General features: G+C 41.6%; 1 protein-coding gene across 1 annotated transcript; it reads right to left on the bottom strand.

Annotated features, from left to right (window-relative positions):
• Positions 1-1,222: 1,222 nt before the first annotated feature.
• On the bottom strand, positions 1,223-12,131 carry cnot6l (CCR4-NOT transcription complex, subunit 6-like). The gene is made up of 12 exons (XM_086029787.1): positions 11,988-12,131; positions 9,690-9,811; positions 9,318-9,504; positions 7,708-7,793; positions 7,484-7,573; positions 7,152-7,220; positions 6,915-7,072; positions 6,505-6,659; positions 6,282-6,433; positions 4,968-5,174; positions 4,489-4,721; positions 1,223-3,346 (listed from the first exon to the last, which is right to left on the bottom strand). Exons 2-12 carry the CDS (start codon positions 9,799-9,801, stop codon positions 3,083-3,085), a joined length of 1,713 nt encoding a protein of 570 aa, XP_085885913.1. The 5' UTR covers positions 9,802-9,811; positions 11,988-12,131; the 3' UTR covers positions 1,223-3,082.
• Positions 12,132-19,075: the final 6,944 nt, after the last annotated feature.

Raw genomic sequence — 19,075 nt, 5'->3', positions numbered from 1 at the left:
AAGCACGATCCATATTAACACTTTAGAGTCCACTTCTCCAAAAGTCGTTAATTTTATTGGTCATATGAATGCAATACTTGTCCTTTACTTTTGACGACTGCAGTGTAAGTTCACTCAAAAATCAGCCGTTATCGAAACGGAATTTAGTCGCGTGAAGAATGCGGTGTCGCGGTGTTTTTTTGTCACGCGAGAGTTCTGGAAGTAGGAATCAATCAATCAAATCATTAGACCCGCCCATCAGCTCCTCTCCGTCCGTAATAAAATTAGTAAGTAATGGGCAATTTCATTATGCATAAATCATTTACGAAAAAAGACAAACAACAGGCATAGAACCATATTGACCGAGTGTAGTCACATTTATTTTTTATTCCATATTTTCTTCTTTTTTATGTTTGCTGTAAAACGTTTGCGTGTTGGGTGTTTCCGCCCACCCGGCCCCCCAACACAGAGTTAAATGTGAGCATCTTCAGTGTCTTGCTGAAAAAAATTGTGTGGAAACATATCAAATACTTCCCCAAATCAGACATTTTCAGAGTGGCAGTGGTGTTATTAAACCTCAACAAATACGTTTGCTAAGTGCCATCAGGACTTTTCACCTTCTGTACTTTTCTATATTGAAGATGTCAGTGTTAAAATTTTGCATCCAATGTTCTGCCTTTGAATACAACTTATACTTCACATTTGGCCTAAAGTGACAACAATGCAACTTGAAATACACATTCAGAAACTGTCATGAAATAACAGAACTAAAGAACAGTTGGGCCACACCGGAAAGAAAACATGTTATATAACTACCACAATCAAGTCAAAATCTTGATTTGAAAAGATTTTTAAAAATTTCATTTGAGAAAAGTTCTTTCCAAGAAAAAAGTTGGAAATGTACCAGAAAGTTGAAGTCAACCCCAAAATGTTCTTAACAAGAATATGTTGCTATGAAGGCCCACTAGTCTAAATATCTATGGCATTGTGAATAATATCACGTTTGTGGAATATGAGTTAAGCAGCAAAATCCAGCCGTTTTTGTCCATCTCAGGGGGTGGACATTTTGCTGTCGACTGAAAATGACATCATAGTTGCTCAGGGCTTAGTTAATGACCAATCAAGGCTCAACTCCAGAAAACAGGTGAGCTGTGATTGGTCGTTACCTGACCCTGCGTAACTGTGATGTCATTTTCAGTCGACAGCAAAATGTCCACCCCATGAGATGGACAAAAATGGCTGGATTTTGCTGCTTAACTCATATTCCACAAACGCAATATTAATCACAATGCCATGTTAAGACTAGTAAAGGAGCATAGAACATATTGCCCAAATTTTGGGGGCTTGACTTCCTCTTGAAGATTAACAAACATTAGCATCGACTCATGCGGGGATTAAGATAAAAAAAAAAATATATATATATTCTTGTAACACCACCTCTTTCTTCGTGTAATATTACAACTCGTTTTCCCGTAATAAGACTTTTTTTGTTGTAATATCATGACTTTGACATTTTATGAGATTTTTTCTTGTTTCTTCAATCTTGTAAATGTATGACTTTTTCCTGTAACAGAACAACTTTGTCTAGAAAAAAATATATAACAATTCTATTCTTGTACTATTCTTCTTTATTGAAAAATCCACCAATGCTCTTGTAATATTACAATGAATAATACAATTTTATTAACGTACCATTTTGCCTTGTTTTAAAAAAGACTATTCTCTTATTAGGACTTTACTCTAGTTTGGGCTCTTCAATCCTGTTGCTTGAGGGCTAGCGTCCTGCCTGTTTTCCATTTCTCCCTGCTGCAACGCACCTGATTCAAATGATCAGGATTGGTATATGTGTGTGTGTTTGTGTACGGGTGTGTGAGTGAGTGCAGGTGTGCTTGTGGATGTCTGTCTTTGTGTATACTGCGAGGGAGGGAGGGAGGGAGGCTATGCGGGAGCGGGTTCTCTTTTTATGCTGCATTTTGACATTTTTAATGTACAGCACTTTTGAGTTGCATCCTATGTGTGAAAAGTGCTATACAAATAAAATTTGATTTGATTTGATCCGGCTTCTGCAGACCTTGATGATTATCCGATCATTTGAATCAGGTGTGTTGCAGCAGGGAGAGATGGAAAACGGGCAAGACGCCGGCCCTCGAGGAACAGGATTGAAGACCCCTGCTCAACATAATCATCGCCCAGACATCTTGTCTGGGTCTGGACTTCAGTCTGTAACAAAGCAAATAATTCAAGAGTACTTCATTGCGTAATGGCCTCTGCCTGGATGAAGATGACTTACTGTAACGTCAACTTTGCAACTTTCTCCTTCGAAAAAAAATATATCCCTGTAACCTTTTACAGTGGACATAAAAAGCTTACACACCAGTGTTCAGATAGCCTTCGTCTTTTTGAGAGGGGAAGTGAAACTAAACAATTCTGATAATGCAGTTGCAGAAGTGCACACACCCTCTTACAATAGGGATGTGGACGTTTAGCCAATCACATTCAAGCTCACGTTAAATGGGAGTCAAAACACACCTGACATCTTTTAAAGTGCCTCTGATTAACCCTAACAAAAGGTTCAGCTGGTTAAATTTTTTTCGAGAGCTCCTCTGTAGATTTTATTTTATTTTTTTCAATAGAGTTGCACAGGTTCGCGGTCACATTAATAATGGAAAAACTTTTGAAATCCTTTATCTCAGTCTATCATAAAAACCTGGCATTCGAACAGCGGTTTGTCGACATTTTAAATCCACTGCCCATTTCACAACATTATTGCACGTTTTTACACTTTGTTTAGTGTTGTCACTTCTTGTAGTGTTTTATTCTAAAATAGCCAAGTCTCCAAACTGTGATTTTGTGTTGCGTGGCAAAGACAAACAACATCATTTCAGTGTTTGTTGAAGAAACTACGTTTCAAAAACACTATCGAGGTCACTGTGGCAACATTTGGTTTTGAACTTTTACAAAGGGGAGAAAAGAAAAAAAAAACGTCAGTGTGCAACATTAGGCAAAGACTTCCAAAAGAAGATGTCTTGATATGAAACTGTACAGGGTCCTTTAGGTGGGTGTTAAAAAATAAAGGCGTCTTCCTCCACCTGGTTAAGCAGCACTACCTGTGGATGGGGGGCAGGTGGAGGCCGTTGAGCTGGCGTGGCGGCGGCGTGGAGGAAGACGTGGAGGAGGCGGAGGACGGGGGCGGAGGGGGCGGAGGTCGCAGCTCCAGCTGGGCCAGAAGGGAGAAGTGGTCCGAGGGCACGTGAGGGTGCGGGCAGCCCGTCAGGTTGTTGTCGGACAGCCAGTGGGCGTCCAGCGGGCCCAGCACGCCCAGCGCGCTCATGTGCGTGCGCGAGAAGAAGATGTAGTCGATCACGCCCTGAAAAAAAAAATAAATAAAGGACAATGTGTCGAATTCAGTGCCATCTAGTGGTCAACTAATAGAATGCAACATCCTAAATTCAGCAAGTTTGCCTGCTTCGAGTATGTGTAGCACAAAGATGGCAGCCAAACATGGCAGCCTCCTGTAGGGGAAGCGCGCTCTATGTAGTATCATTCGAGATTACTTCACCTACGATTATATCAAAATAATTGCATTGATACGATAGAGCATTTTTTGGGGCATATTGTTGAAATGAATAGTGGGTTTTTAAAATGAATGGTCATTGAAAAATCAAAACATTCTACACATTGTCTCTTTGAGGGAAAGTCTGTTAATTGTCATACTATACTAATATTTTGCTTACATTTCTATATTTTGTTATCCAGATATGCTACATAAATATAAAATAAAAATGTAAAAGACAAATTTAAAATACAAGTGAAATCAGTCATACTCTTTCATGAATTATGAATTGAAACAAAACTGTTTCCCACAGGTGCAAACAGAAGTTAAGAATTGTTCATAAAACAACTCAAACACAATTAAATTTTTAAAAAAAGTTGAACTTTTTCAGTAATTTTTTAAACTATAATCCGAGCTATAATTTGAACCATAAAAATTGTTCAAATATGAGTTATTCATTTGCTCTGTTATTTTTTTTGTATCCTTATTGGTAAAATTAAATAGAAAAGAAAGATAACCAAACAAAAATATATGTTTGAAATAAAATTGTCACAAAAGAGTCCAAACAAAGTAAAGCACTGCTCATCACAAAATTTAAAATATAAAAATGTTAAATAAAAACTGCAACTACAGTCAATGTTAATACCGTTAGTAAATTTCTATTGAAATGTTATTTTATGTTGTCTCTACTTTTATGACTGTAATCATCTCAGTTTCCTAATTATTGTTAAGCAAATAAGCAATAACATATGGATAAATACATCTGTTCATTTTAGTAGTGAAAAAAACGTCCCAAACTCCAATTTCAAAACATGAAATAATTGACGGAACCTAAAAATGACTTTAAAGAGAGCGTTGAACTTCTTTCATCATAAGAACAAGCCAAAGAAAAAGAAAAAGCCAAACCAATGATCCTTCACACGGCAGCAAAGCAGAAAGAAGCAGGTAGGCGTTACCTTGAAGTCGTACGTGTAGTTGGTGTAAGGCATGACGTGGCTGTCGTAGGCGCTCTTGAGCTGGAAACTGTGCGTGACGCTGCCGCCTCCGCCGTGGCCGGCGGCGCCGTTGCCATTGTTGCTGCCGGCGCCGTTGCTGCAGCTGAAGTTGCTCAGGCAGTCATTGTAGCGCAGCTCCTTGAAGTCTTTGTGGTTGTCGGCCACACCCCCGTTGCTCAGGTACTCCACCACGCCTGCGCCACACAAAAAACTAATTAGCCTCACAAGTATTTTTTTTCTTCTTTTTTTTTTTTACTCTGGCAACTTTACAAATTTATATCCTGTGTTAATACAACTTCATACCAAAAAAAAACATTTTATGATACCATTACTTCCCGGACAAAAATACATCTTCACTCCTGTAAGATAAAAACGTCTTGGTACAATGTTCCCAAATGCCGTAACGTAAAAACTGTAAAGCAGCACAACGGCGTTCCTACCTGAGTCGGGCAGCGAGTTGAGGTCAGCGCACAGCACGATGGGGATGGCGGACGCGTCCGACTCGCCCGCCGCCCTCTCGGCGATGCTCTTGAGCTCCGACAGGAACATGACGGTCTGGATTAGCTTCACGTCCGAGTATTCGGGGTCCCAGTGCATGTGGGCGTTGGCCACCAGCAGCAGCGGTCTCGCCGGCGCCGTCTTTGCGCCTGAGCGCAGACAACATCAAATGTTTCATCTTAGGTGCTTACAACAAAGTAACAAAGGCCCCCCACTTCATTCCTGATGCTGTTTGTGAGTCCTTTGCTCGAAATCCAAAAGAGGAAAATGTATTTTGAATGTGTTTACTATGGGTTCCAAAGGTTGTCTGCACTTGGTCTATTAATACAAAGTAACAATTGGAAGCTTTGTTAACAATGTTGTTGCCCGTCTTGGCATTTCACCCCCCCCCCCCCTCAAAAAAGGCATATTTTCATTTTCAATTTTCCAAGGTTGTTCACTCCGCACCTTGCTTAATTAAAACAAAGTTGCAATGATCAACTTAATTTCTTGTGCTGTTCTCAGCGAGAAATGTGATCCGCTCAGGATGCTGGCCGCCTTTCGGCTACATCCTCACTTCAACAGATCATTCAATTATACCCTTGAAATAAAATGATTAATGCATACAATAATTTGGAAGCATGTAACTGCCATTGTGGAGTAAACATTTTTGACTAGCAAATGCATTATTTGCAAGTATTTATCAGTATAATGTAGGCCAAATGTTAAAGAAACAAACCAAAAAAACATTGTTTTTTTTATTTGCGCATGCGTAAGTTAATAGCCCGCGGCATTACGGGAGAAAAATGTGAGCCTTTAAATACATTCAAATGCACACTACTCACAAATTCGTTCGAACATGCTTGCAAATACATTTAAACATTTAAATATGTTTGAATGTACTTACCAGTCAAAAATCTTTACACCACATTGGCAGTTCCACACTTTTGTGTAATCAGAATTTGTATTTTTATTTTAAAGGGGGTTGACGATTTGAAATAATCATTGAAACGTATTGTATTATATCATGAATATAAAGGGACCCCACACCACCCAAATAGGCTGAGTGTAGAACCATGTTAATGACATCTTGGTTCAATAAAACAAAGTAACAACGCTCATCTTAATTCTTGACGCTGACGTCACTTTTTTGTCATTCATCTTCTCCTAACTCTGGTTTCTGAATGACGTTGCTGCTTGAATGTTAATCACCCGCTTGAAATGTAGTGGTCGACCTACGGGTTCACGAAACCAAAGTAAGAAGCGGTCCTTCTTACCCCCGAAGAACAGGTCCTTGTTGACCCCCAGCAGTACGGCCACGCCGATATTGTCCTTGGTCATGACCCTGTTGAGCATCACCTCGGATCCTTCCGAGTTGGCCATGGCCACCTGGTTGAACTCCACCGTGTGTTTCTGGACCAAAGTAAACCTGCGCGCATCAATCGTTTCAACTAAACAAAAACAATCAAGCGCGACGGCGTGGGGGGCGGGGCCTCTCACTTGTCCGTCTTGAAGAAGACGGCGCAGCCGTCCACGTGCTTCCTCTCCTGTTCCGACACAAGCTTGGCTCGAGATTTGGGGCAAAAGTAGCCGTCGTAGCCTCGAGACTTCAGCGTCTCCAGGAAGAAGGCGTAGTACTGCTCCGTCTCCACCTCCTGGGGACACGCAAGAGACGTTCCCGTCCACGTCCAGTTTTGCGCCAAAAGCAACTGTCGCACTCATGTTGAGGGGCTCAAAATCAACTGTGCCCCCCGACACCTCCGCATCTAACTACGCGACGAGGCAACTCGCATCAACTGCGTAAACGCTTACGTCAAACATGCTAACTTGAGGAAAGACGCCGTCTCCACATGAAGCAAGACCATAAGTGCTGCTGTTTTGGCTAGCAAAGGTCCGGCCAAGCGTCTCACCTGCAGGCTGACAATGTCGGCGTCGCAGCTGTTGATCTCCTCCATGATGCCCTTCTTGCGGTACTCCCAGCTGAGCGCCCACGAGGGGCAGTAGCCGTACAGCTGCCGCGTGGCGTACTTGTCGCACAGCACGTTGTAGCACATGACGGTGAAGGCGGCTAACAGGGGAAAGGACGGGCGGCGGCGTCACAATGACGGTTCCCTCCCAAAAGTCAAAACAAACCTGCAGCTTCTAACCTGTGGGGACCGACTGGTCGCGTTCTTGCAGGGTGATCCACGGCCTTTGGGGGAGTTGCTCTGGATGCACTGCGAACACAGCGGTGATTAGCCAAGTCAAAAGTAGGGCCCGATTCATATGGATTTTTTGAGGCCCAGGTTGATTTTTAACAGAAAAAAAATATCAATTACGATTAAATGGATGCCGAATTAAAAAAAATACTGTATATCTAATGCATCAAATAACCTTCTTTTCTCCCCAATGGATTTCAGTGGGCATCAATTTATCAGGGATTTTCGCTATTCACAGCCCAGCCTGGTCGTAAAAATGTCAATGTTCAATTTGTGCTTACCGGCTAGATTGTCCAGCATGTAGTTTAAAAGCTTCCGTGTTCCGTCGGGCTCTTGGTACAAGTTGAGGATGTCTTGTGACAGAGGGTTTCCTGCAACAACATCAACACAACAACAACCACCACAGTCAGCCACATCAAGAAGACTTTTCATTCCCGAGAGAGAATGCAGTGGCTCTTACACGGAAACAAGGTCACTTGAAGAAACAGCAGACCGACTGACTGACCTTTCAGTCCCAGTGTTTGTAACTGGAAAAGCTTCCCAAGTTCATAAGGCAGAACTCGTAAAAGGTTGTTGTTTAAAAGCAGTTCCCTGAAAAACAAAGAAAAAAAAAAAACAAACGAGAAAAATGACCTTTGCTCTTTTATCTGATTTGGCATCAATGGCAAAGCAGGAAACTGTGCCAACGTGCTCTGTCCACACAAACTGAGAGAAATTCAAATTGGTTGCAATTTCGCAATGTCCATCTGTCTACGTACGACGCTAACATAACCACTTCCAACCAAAATCAGATTTGCTCAGGCATGACTTCTTGAGAATTCTTTGTGCGTTTACTCATCATCGACATGTCTACCAAATTTCATGTTCAAAAAAGTGGAGTTTGACCACTGGAAATGACAAAACAACCCGAAAAAGGTTCCAGCCTAAATAGTAGCCTTTCTGTGTCTTTTCTGGCATGGCCCTCTTGAGACTTTTTTTTGTGTGTGTCCACAGTCCACTCATGATATACATGACTACCAAATTCATGTTGCTCCATGACTCGGACTTTGGGGGCTGGATTTTCAAAAGATTCTTGTGACTGTTCCCATTCGTCCAGCTCATTGCATGATTCAAAGGAGGAAGAAGGGGGCATGAGTACAGATGTGCACGTACAATTTGGTGATTACTGGTCATAGTTTTGGCACATTAAAAGCAACATGACACTGATCGTTCATTTCTGCCACAATGAATGTCTTTGTTTTGCCCCCCCCCCGCTTCTCAAAGGAAGAACCTGACATGGGCAGGAGTGCTATCTCAATTTTGGCAATACCTGATGACACCACACAGCATTTTTCTAGCAAAATAGACCAGGAAATTTGGATGGATCCATTATCGACCTGGCCGATTATCGATGCCGATCTTCGGTGGTTTGACGAATATCGGCATCGGCCTTTTTAAAAAATCTGATGGCTGATAATAAATCAATTTAAAAATGTGTTGAAATCAAAACAAAGATATGTGAAAGTTTAACTTTTCTGTCATTTTGAAATTTTGGAGGACTTCATTTACGGTAGAAAACAATATGGAGCTATTTTTTAAGTTTTCATTTAACTTTTTAAGACATGCTGACGGCCCTGGGTGCTCCTTGGACTTTTTGTTAGAATTTTATAACAAAGATGTATATTGATGGTAATAAAAATACACACAAATAACCCCAACATTATCTGAAAAACTGCTCGCTCATAAAAAAAAAAAACGTACGTAAAAATGTATATCTATAATTATAGATCACCTGTTTTCTGAAGCTGAGCCATGATTGGTCATTGTCTGAGCCCTGAGCAACTGTGATGTCATTTTTAGTAGACAGAAGTGACAAAATGGCCGCCCCCTGAGATGTCTAAAAATGGGTGGATTTTGCTGTTTAACTCATATTCCACAAACGCAATATTAATCAAAACACCTCGTTTCAACTAGAGGGCCTGCATAGAATATATTGTTGGGGAAAAAAAAAACTGCTTGGATTGACTTCCCCTTTAATGGAACATTGGACATTGAATTTTTGTTTCATCAGTGGTGTGAGATGTCCAAAATGACCCAAGAATGGTTGAAATGGGCTACCTTGCGCATCCTTCCTACCTGAGAGAGACCATGTTGCCCAGCTCTGCGGGTAGGCTGCGGAGCTTATTGGACGACAGGTTCAGGTAGACCAGACGAGGCAGCTTGGCGATGTCGGGGGGGACGCGCGTCAGGTTGTTGTCGTTGATGTGGAGCGCCGTCAGATGCGTCAGCGTCCAGAGCGAGCTACTCAGACTCCGCACTCGCCCTGCCGAACAAATTGCATTTAACTTTTCATGTTGTTTTGTTGAAGAACTACTTGAAATATCACATATGAATTGTATCTTGGGGCTTTGCTTTTTTTTTTTTTTTTTTAAACTATGCTGTGAGGCACTATATCACGGTTCATTATTCGCAGTGTTATATCATGTTGTATTTAAACATGTCACGAACCAGATATCTCTAGCTCGGCCCACTGAGACTTCTTCCCGTTAGCCGCCTCCTCGGCTGACATGATGGTGTAACATCGGCGAGGATCCGGAGGATCATATTTGTCCTTTGGCATACCGCTCAATCTGTTGATTTAAATCAAAAAAAAAAAGTTACAATATTCATTAAGGGCATACAAATATGTCCTCGGGTGCTGACATTAGGATCGCAAAAAAAACGGGTCACTTAGATGCCATCTGTTCCTTTTTACGGGAACCAGGAAGTGGCGTATGATCTAAAAAAAAAAAAACGGCCAAACAAAGACAACTATAATTTTCAAATGATATTGACCCCTCTATCTTAATGTAACATTGCACATCATTCTCCATGAACCAGGAAGTAGACTGTTCAGTCCCAATCAAATGAACAAAAACATGGTTTTACAATTTGATTTGCTCTTTTGTTAGGAATCTTCTCTAATAAAAATGGTACATTCCATTCTTCCCATCTTATCATCAGACATCATCCTACCCAAACCAGAAAGTAGCAAAACGCCACTATGATTTTTTTTCAATTGCGTTAGCAAACTCCAGAATGAAAAATGGTACATTCCATTCATTCAATTGTATCATCATACGTAATTCTCCCCAAACCAGGAAGTAGCTTCCTAGCTACGTCTCAGAACACAATACACAAAAATTTCACTGAGATTTTTTTTTCAATTTTGTTAGCCAACTCCAGAATGAAAAATGGTACAGTCCAGATGGTCCAGTCGTAACGTTATACACTGTAAAAAAAAAGTTAGTAGCCTGCTAGTTAACACTTAATTGAACAAATAAACGACATTATGGGCTTTTTCACTTTAAATAGCCAACACCACAATTGAAAAAAAAATGGTACAGTCTCATTCATGAAGTTGTCCTAATTAGGGCTCGACAAATATATCGTCGCCCAATGTTACTGGACCAGTGGGCCACCCCCTCAAAGACAAGGCAAGGCAGTTTAATTCTATAGCACATTTCATACACAATGCAACTCAATGTGCTTCACACAAGCAAAGACAACGCTTATCAGCATTTACAAACACAACAGTTAACATTCAAAAGCAAAGCAGAGAAAACTAAAGTAGTTTACAAAAATTACTAGAATGCAGAGAAGGAATAGTCTGGTGACCGCCGGTGGTTGTGTTAGCTGCAAAACACTTAAACAGTTGTGGACAATTCAATCCACTCATGATACTCCCAGCCGCTAAGTGGATGTGAATAGAAAATTAGCCAGCTAATGAGCTGTATAATAATGTTTGTGAATTATGAAACCTCTGCCTTTGGCATCTCTCCCACAGCCTCATGGACAGACTTTTTTTTTTGTGGAGATGGACTGTCGAAATGTAAGGACGGAAGAGCTTTACATGGATGAGGACGGACAGGGTCAGAAGACAATACGGAAGGGTACCCAGGTCGCAGACGGAGGACGGACCAGAAAACTAGGGTAGTGTGCCCATCTCTGCTAGAATGTACGAAGAGGTTGCCCGCTATGCCTGATGGTCAGTCCAGAGTAGACCTAGACCCAGTCTAACACTCCAGATCCAAATGAACAATTTAACCAACAAAAACAAAAACAAAAAACACAGCTGTTTTTTTCCCCCCACTTCACTCCAACTCCAGAAAGTCATACGACATCTGTGAACCAATCAGACAAACTAACACTTTATACTCCACCCCCAAACTCAAGCGTCGTCATGTTTTCATAACGTACACAAAAATAACGTTACGCCACGTGGTTACGCAGTTGAAGTCGTGCATGGGATCACGTAGCCGCAGAAGACACGAGGTTAGCTGGAGGTGACAAGTTTGCACAAAGTCTTACATAACGTGTTGACGCACGTACAATAACAAGCTCTTGAGCAGTTATTTGAAAAGGAGGTAGCCAAAAAAGAAAAGCTCATGGAAACTATGCGGCGTGTCTGTCAACTGGGGCAACAGCTGAGGCACCCATGCATGCGTATGCGCATGTGCAAGATGATCCAAACATAGCTGCCCCCCACGTGACCACCAGCTGTCACTCACCTGGCAAGGCAGGTATGGCCACGCCCTCCAGCTTGGCAAGCGACTTTTTTTATTTACACGAGTGTAAAAACAAATGCGCGGGACAAAGCCGAGAAATATTTAAGTTGTAAAACATAATCAACCAGTCAGCTAGTCAGCCATGAACCCGCAAGAGGCGATTTGACCGGTCAACGTGTGCGTGCTGTACATATCTTGGCACCAGGACAGCGTCGACAATGTGGCGCGAGAGCGACACGCGCCACCAGTGAGTATTTACCTTCATTCGTGGACGGTGGCAGTCGAGGTTAAGACGGGGGTAATGATCGGCATCGGCGGCGACATTTAGACGCGGCTGTTGTCGGTGAGAGTACGTCGTCCATCCACAGCAGACCCTGAACGTCTCGGAAACAGCAGGGCGAAAAATAAACGTCACTTCCGGCTCACGTTCCTCTCCCATTTATACGCATGCGCGCGTTAGCTTGCTGCTAGCATTGACTAACGTGAAAAATATAACTTAAAAGCTTTATTAGCATTACTGTAAGGATTTTTTTGAGCAGGTCAAAAACTGAGCAGCATACGTTGTTAAGTCAGCGAGACATTTATTTGAACTATTTCCCACCTGTCAAACATAAATGTCATTTATTTATTATATTTTCTTTACACGATAGCAAAACTGTTGAAGTCAAAGTCATGTTGGAATATTTGAGAATTTCTTGTAACCATTTATTGACAGTCTCGCGCGTTGCACAATTACGTCACAGTGGCGTCATCATATGCGACTTCAAAGCGTTTCAGGCGAATGTAAACAACAAGGATGGCTAATGAATTATAAAAATAAACATTTTGACCTCCAGCAAACCTTGATTCATAATTTACTTTGTTCATCTAAATAAATCCATCTCCCACAGCACACTTGGCCCCAACTCCGCGGAGTGAGAGAAGATGAGAGAGGAAGGCATGACGACCCCCAAAACAGACGATGGATATCTTCAAGCTGCTCTGGATGGCAGTTGCCTTCCTTGAGAGAACGAGTGAGAGAGAGAAAAACGACCCTAAGTGATGTTTTTTTGTGAAGGATTCCCTGAAGATTCCCTCGAGCAAATTATGGAAAATGCTTTTCCAGGAAATGTGAGCAAATTATGGAAATATGTTTATAATTTGTGTTTCCTTTTGCTTTGCACATACATTTTTAGGCTTAGTTGACGAACCACTGATCAAATATAATTAATAATGTGCACAGCCGTCAGTCATGACGGACACCCGTTTTGGACCGCGTTAACAGTGGAAATGCGTTGCGCTTCCTGTACAGTAGGTGGCGGTATGTATCAAAGAGCTTTGAATACTAAAGACATTTTACAGAGAAGTCCTTGCGAGTTACGGTTTAAATTGGTATTTTTCACTGCAGTAGGGTTAAATAGGAGGTTGTCAAATAGTATTTATCCAGACCGACAATGTACCAAAAGAATGCACCAACTGTGAAAATCTTCCCCAAAGTTGTTGATATATATGGAAGAAGCTACAATGTAACGCGGGATTCTAGTTAAGGTAAGTCATTTTAAACTTGTACACCTTTTTGTTGTAATTTTGGGAGTTAAAGCAGTGACAGGCAGCCACAGGTGTGCTCCCGCTGTCCTTCACAGTTCAATAGATGAAGCTTACTTCATAAACTGTGTGTGTAAAGCTCTTTGGCCAGCCAATATTTGATGTAAATATAGTGCACACCATTTACCATTTCGAGCTAGTTGTTCTCTCTAATAATGCTAGTCCCATATTACTACACTGAACAAAAATTGAAACGTAACACTTTTGGTTTTCTTCCCATCTTTCATGAGCTGAACTAAGATTTAAGACTTTTTTAACTTACACAAGAGGTCCATTTCGCGCAAATATTGTTTATAACTCGGTATTATTTCTCGGAGAGAATCCATACATCTCACAGGTGTGGGATATCAAAATGCCGAATGGACAGCATGATTATTCCACAGGTGTGCCTTATTGACCACAGAAGAGGCCACTCTACAATGTGCAGTTTTCAACGAAAGCATTTTTTTAATAATGTAGTTGTCTTACATGTCAATTTTAAAACCATAAGCAATGAAAAACCACTGGCAGCAGTGAAGAACTTGCAGTAGTGCATCAGGCTGGCCACTAGATGATGCTTCATGCACACAATTAGGCTTTGGCCTGGAAAAAAGTCAACTTTTTGAAATCAAATAAATATAAGTGTAGTAAAAAGTGCTGGGAGGGTAGTGACTAGTAATAAAAATAGAGTGGAAAGGTTGTCGTTTTTTTTTCTCAAATGTTCTTTTTTGTCCTGGGTGGTTTGAACAGTCTCCAAGGGCGATGGTGCTCCAAACACAGCACCTGCGTCTCCCTGGCAGCCACAACACACACACACACACACACCCACCCACGCACCCCCACACACACTCCACACACACACACACACACACACACACACACACGCAATCGAACACGTCCGTGTCGTCATGTGATGCCATTTAGTGCACCTTTTATTTAAATTTTTTTTTGCCAACGTTTCATCTTTCTTGTCCTCTTTTAGTGTCTTTCTTCCAGGCGATTTACTGCGTCCTACGTTTGACTTAAATGTCAGGCCGCCGTCGAGCGTAATGGCGATCCCACTTCTCAGTGTCGAAATTCTCGACACATTTGTCACGGCGAGTGCACGGGCGACACCTAAAATGTCATGTAAACGCAACGCAATGGCAAATGTGTTGACTCATCTCAAAGACACTTGGTAGCCTATGTCGTCGCCTTTGCAGTGGACTCAGTTAAGGGCCCAACGGGCAAACTTTGCCGCTATGACACGTCCACTTGACATCTGTCAAGTCGCTGTGGTTCAAATTTGGTATCAATTGGACAAAACCTCTAGGACAAGTTCTCTTGTGAAACAACCTTGGAAGCGACGTATCTGCGTTGGGCTCTTATATTGCCAGCTAATTTGCTTACTAATTTCTACCCAGTCCACCTATTAAATTGAAATATATTTCCATTAAACGTTATGGGATGGAACGACTTTGATGGAGTCTTGGAAATGGTCAAATTGACCCAAGAATGGCAGATGTTCTGGGTCTTGCACATGGCTCCTTTGGACTTTTTGTGACTTTTTTATACTCCTGATAGACATGCCTTCTAAATTTCATGTTGCTCAGTGAAACTGGCTTCAGAGGCTGATTTTTCAGAAACTCCCTGGAATTCCTGGATCCATGGAAATGGCCAAAATGACCCTAAAAAAATGGCCACTACAAAAAAGGTGCAAAACCTTTTTCTTTGTAAGATTACATTTTTTTGTGCAAAATTTGACAAAATTCATATTTTTTCCCCTCAATAATACAACTTTCGGCTTGTAAAATTATTTCTCTCACAAAAAAAAAAATGCACCTTTTGTTTTTTCGATTACCACTACCTTTCAAAATACTACTTTTATTTGTAAGATTACTGACTTCCATTATCAGTATTTTTTTCTAAAGGAAAAAAAGACATTGTCACAGTGGTTGGAGTTGTCCTTTTAATTGGACCACTGCACGCGTCAGCAACTAGTGTCAGCCCCAAAATACTTTTTGTCCCGAAGTCATTAAAGCATAATAGGAAGTGTAAAAATGTATAAATACGCCTGATAATGTCACACAGTATATGCACACTGTCGGAATCCTCGGGAGTGCTTCAAGTAGCTCATGTTTTATTCATAGCGCCGAGAAAACAGAAGGCGCACACGCCTGTCATTTGCATGTTCACACCTAAACTCGACGCCTCCGCCCATACTGTGAGTCATTTGTCCCCCCCCCCCCCCCCACGTGTGTAAGTGCGCGTGCTTACGTGTGTGTGCGTGCGAGAGTGGCGGGCTTGGATGGGTTTCTTGGCAAAAAAAAATCATGCAGGCGAGAAAAGTGTTGATACTTGAGTGCCAAAACAGTTTCTGTATTCAAGCAATCTTGTCAGTTAACTTTTTAAACGTGTTTCTATGTTGAAATTATACACAAAAAAAGAAACTTGGACAGTGAGATTTTGACTTTTTTCGAAAAAATCTCGCTCTCTGGGATCGTCCATTTTTTCACTTCTGTCGACTGAAAATGACATCATGACTGCTCGGGGCTCAGATAACAACCAATCACGGTTGACCTGTTTTCTGAAGTTTAACCGTGATTGGTCGTTGTGAGCAGTCGCGTGACAAAATGGCCGCCTCTGAGATGGCCAAAAAACGGATGGATTAACTCTTATTCCCCAGACGCAATATCGATCAGAATGACGTGTTTGAACTAGTGGGCCTGCTGGGAACATATTCTTGGAAAAACTTGTTTGGGTTGATTTCCCCTTAAAGATGACTGCTTCAAAACAGTATGGCTGACTTCCCGTGCGTTCTCAAGCATCATCTTGAGATTTTGTTGTGGGTCTACTCATGATAGACACATCTTTCAAATGTCGTTTTGCTAAGTGAAAACTGTTTCCGGGGCTGAATTGTCAAAAAAAAAAAAAAAAAATCAAAATTTGCTGCCATAGGCGGTCCACACAAAAATGTACATTTTCCAAAATTTAGTGTCACACAACTGTAGTGTAAGTGGTTTATATTTGGTAGCAGTATGACAAATCATATAGGAGCACTATGTGTTTTTGTTTGAAGGCTGAAAATGAACAAAATAACACCAAATTGGCACTTTAAACCACAATTACAGGACTCCTTCTTGATGATGTTTTATGACGAGTCATCAAACTTTGCAATGGTACAAATTTGACAAATCTTCTAGGAGTATGGTATGGTTTTTTTTCGTACAGATATTTTAAAAGGCCAAATGGCTGAATTCCTTTGTCTTTTCGGACATAGCTTCATGAGACTTTTTTGTTGGTTTACACATGACAAATACATCCAAATCTTATGTTGTTAAGTGAAACGGGCTTTGGGGGCTGAAATGCGGAAAACAACTTAATAAGAGTTGATGATCTTTTGTGGCAATGGGATCAGTGCTCAATCACGCAAATGCAAAAAGAAAGCACTCACAAGGAGCTGCTGTAGGCCACAACTCACGCCAGGACGCTCACACACAACCTGCTCCTGCTCCTATTGTGACTTACTTGGCCACCACCCCTTAAAGACACACATTAAGTACAACATACTACAAGTACAATAATTCTACAATACAATACTTACACTTTATAAAACCTGTGTATATTCTTTAAATTCTCTGTTATTTTATTTGGACTCACTACAGTTTTTTTCTTTAAGAAATCATGCAGCGTTTTTTGATGGGGGGGGTCTGTTACTAAAGTTGATGACGCTGATTCTCCACTTTGCAGAGTTTTATGCCACGTAGGTCGTCATTATAATGTAGGTAGTATATACATATAGTGAATATTTCTCGTCGATGATGCGTCTGGGGTCTTGGCGCCGCCTACGCAGCATTTGCATGCGAGGATAAATGATGTCGACGTCTTCTGGTAGACGAGCGGTGGGAGGAAGAACGTCTATTTGGTCAAAATGTCATGACATTTTCTCAAATGACACCACGCACGCCGACACGTGTCGCGCTCCAACCACTTGATGTTGACTTGATTCACGTGCCGCACGGAAATCGTTACAGTCCATTTAAAATCCAACTGATAAAATTTGATGACCACGACAGCTAATGAGATCAAATGTGTGTACACATGCAGCAACAACATGCACAACATAAGGTCTCTTCAACATGATGGCGCCAAAGCACTACTTTGTTTTCAACAGGCCTTTTGACGCCATATTGTGGCATATTTGGTTATTGAAAGAACTTCACCGAAACAGTGACAGGCTTTTCCTCAAATAACCAAATCTGGCTTCAAAGTAGAAATACCTGAAAATGGGACAGTAACACTGTATTTGTACATGGTTATTTCCCTCCACCGATGCTAATTCTTATTAGCATTACGAGCTAAACAGCGTGAGCTTAATAAAAGCCTCAGTTTGCCTTTGTTTGCGTTGTCGTCATCTCTCCGTTAGCGACGCGCTAATCAGCGTGAGAGTGCCACGCAATCACAGCCAATTATGCCCCTTGCTCTGTGTGAGCCTATTAGCGAGTGACGCCGCTGATTAGCCGTCGAAGCTAATGCCGACTGTCACGTCCACGAAGCAAAAAAATAAGAAACACACATTGTCTCACTACGGAAGATTATTAATGCCAGTGGGGGGGAATAAATAGGTTGGCAAGATTCTGACTTTTATCTCAGAACTCTGACTTTATTCTACATACATTATACAATCAGAATTCTCACTTTAAAGTCAGAATTCGGAGAATAGTCAGAATATGCTGTCCTGCTCTGCGCTGTGCACTGGCCGATGATCAGCCGTTGCTGAAAACAAGTAATATGAAACAACCCCAAACATGCAAATGAAGCCACTAATGATAAGACTTGTGTTGGGGATGATCCGTTTTGACAATGATGCACTTTGATCAAAGCACCAAAACAGACCAAGAAAACAGCAAGTCACTGTCTGGAGGAAGAAAAAAAAATAAGAGGGTGTCACGAAAAAGACAAGAAAAGTGAGAATAATAAGGACTACTTCTTTGTGTGTGTGTGTGTGTGTGTTTGTGTGTTCATAATTAAGCAAAGCGCTTTGAAGGGGAGTGACGACGACGTGCGATAATTCTTTTTTTTTTTAATATACAGTGTATCATGAGCGTTCTATTTTGAAGCATAATTGGGTACGTACTGGTCTGTGCTGAACGGCCCAAAAAATAGTCACAAAGTAGAATTAGGGCTCCACATTAGGGTTTCAAGATCGGTTAGGGAGAAGGTTTCAAATGTGCGTTTTAATCTAAAGTTATGGTGTCAAATGCCGATTTGAAACCAAGCTCAGCTTGTAGTCATGGTTTGGTCTTCACGTTCGAGTGTCAAACAAAGGATAGCGATCCAAAGTAGGGTTTCAAGCCTCTTTTAGTACTACTGGATAATAACTACAAAGAGGTCATCCATGGTTGGGTGAAGAAAAGCCCCATGTGCCCATTCCCACTCATCTCATTTCATCTCCTCATGACTTCAAGCGCACCTGTGCACCTTCTCTAAAAACCTTAGCCGTCTGCGCACCGCTTCAGGTGAGGTTGCGACCACTCATCACACATGAAAGCAACGCTGCGGGCTGCCGTCAACAAAGCTGCGATCTTGAAGATGGTCACGCTCTTGATGCGCTTTTGCGTCTGCTCACTTTCGCTGTGGCATCGAGTCCTTACGCGAGGCGAGGAGTCAAGCAGAAATGCACCTGAAGGCTTTAACGGGGCGGGGATGCAGCTGTTTAATGCCCTACTTGGCGCACCGTGGTTAACAGGCAGTGATGAGGGAAACAGCAAAAAACAAACATTTAACCTATCACGTGGAACTGGA

This window comes from Filicampus tigris, chromosome 5 (genome assembly GCF_054856515.1).
Source record: "Filicampus tigris isolate MCC_2025a chromosome 5, RoL_Ftig_1.0, whole genome shotgun sequence".
Lineage (NCBI taxonomy): Eukaryota > Metazoa > Chordata > Actinopteri > Syngnathiformes > Syngnathidae > Filicampus > Filicampus tigris.
The sequence above is the reverse complement of the archived record's forward strand: the minus strand, read 5'-3'. Positions and strand labels throughout refer to the sequence as shown.

Excerpts from the sequence above, each read along its gene's own strand:
- cnot6l (XM_086029787.1), bottom strand. The coding sequence starts at position 9,801 with ATGCCAAAGGACAAATATGATCCTCCGGATCCTCGCCGATGTTACACC. Across the intron at positions 7,221-7,483 it reads CATGCTGGACAATCTAGCCG|TGCATCCAGAGCAACTCCCC; the intron begins GTAAGCACAAAT and ends CTGTGTTCGCAG. Across the intron at positions 3,347-4,488 it reads ACTACACGTACGACTTCAAG|GGCGTGATCGACTACATCTT; the intron begins GTAACGCCTACC and ends TTTTTTTTTCAG.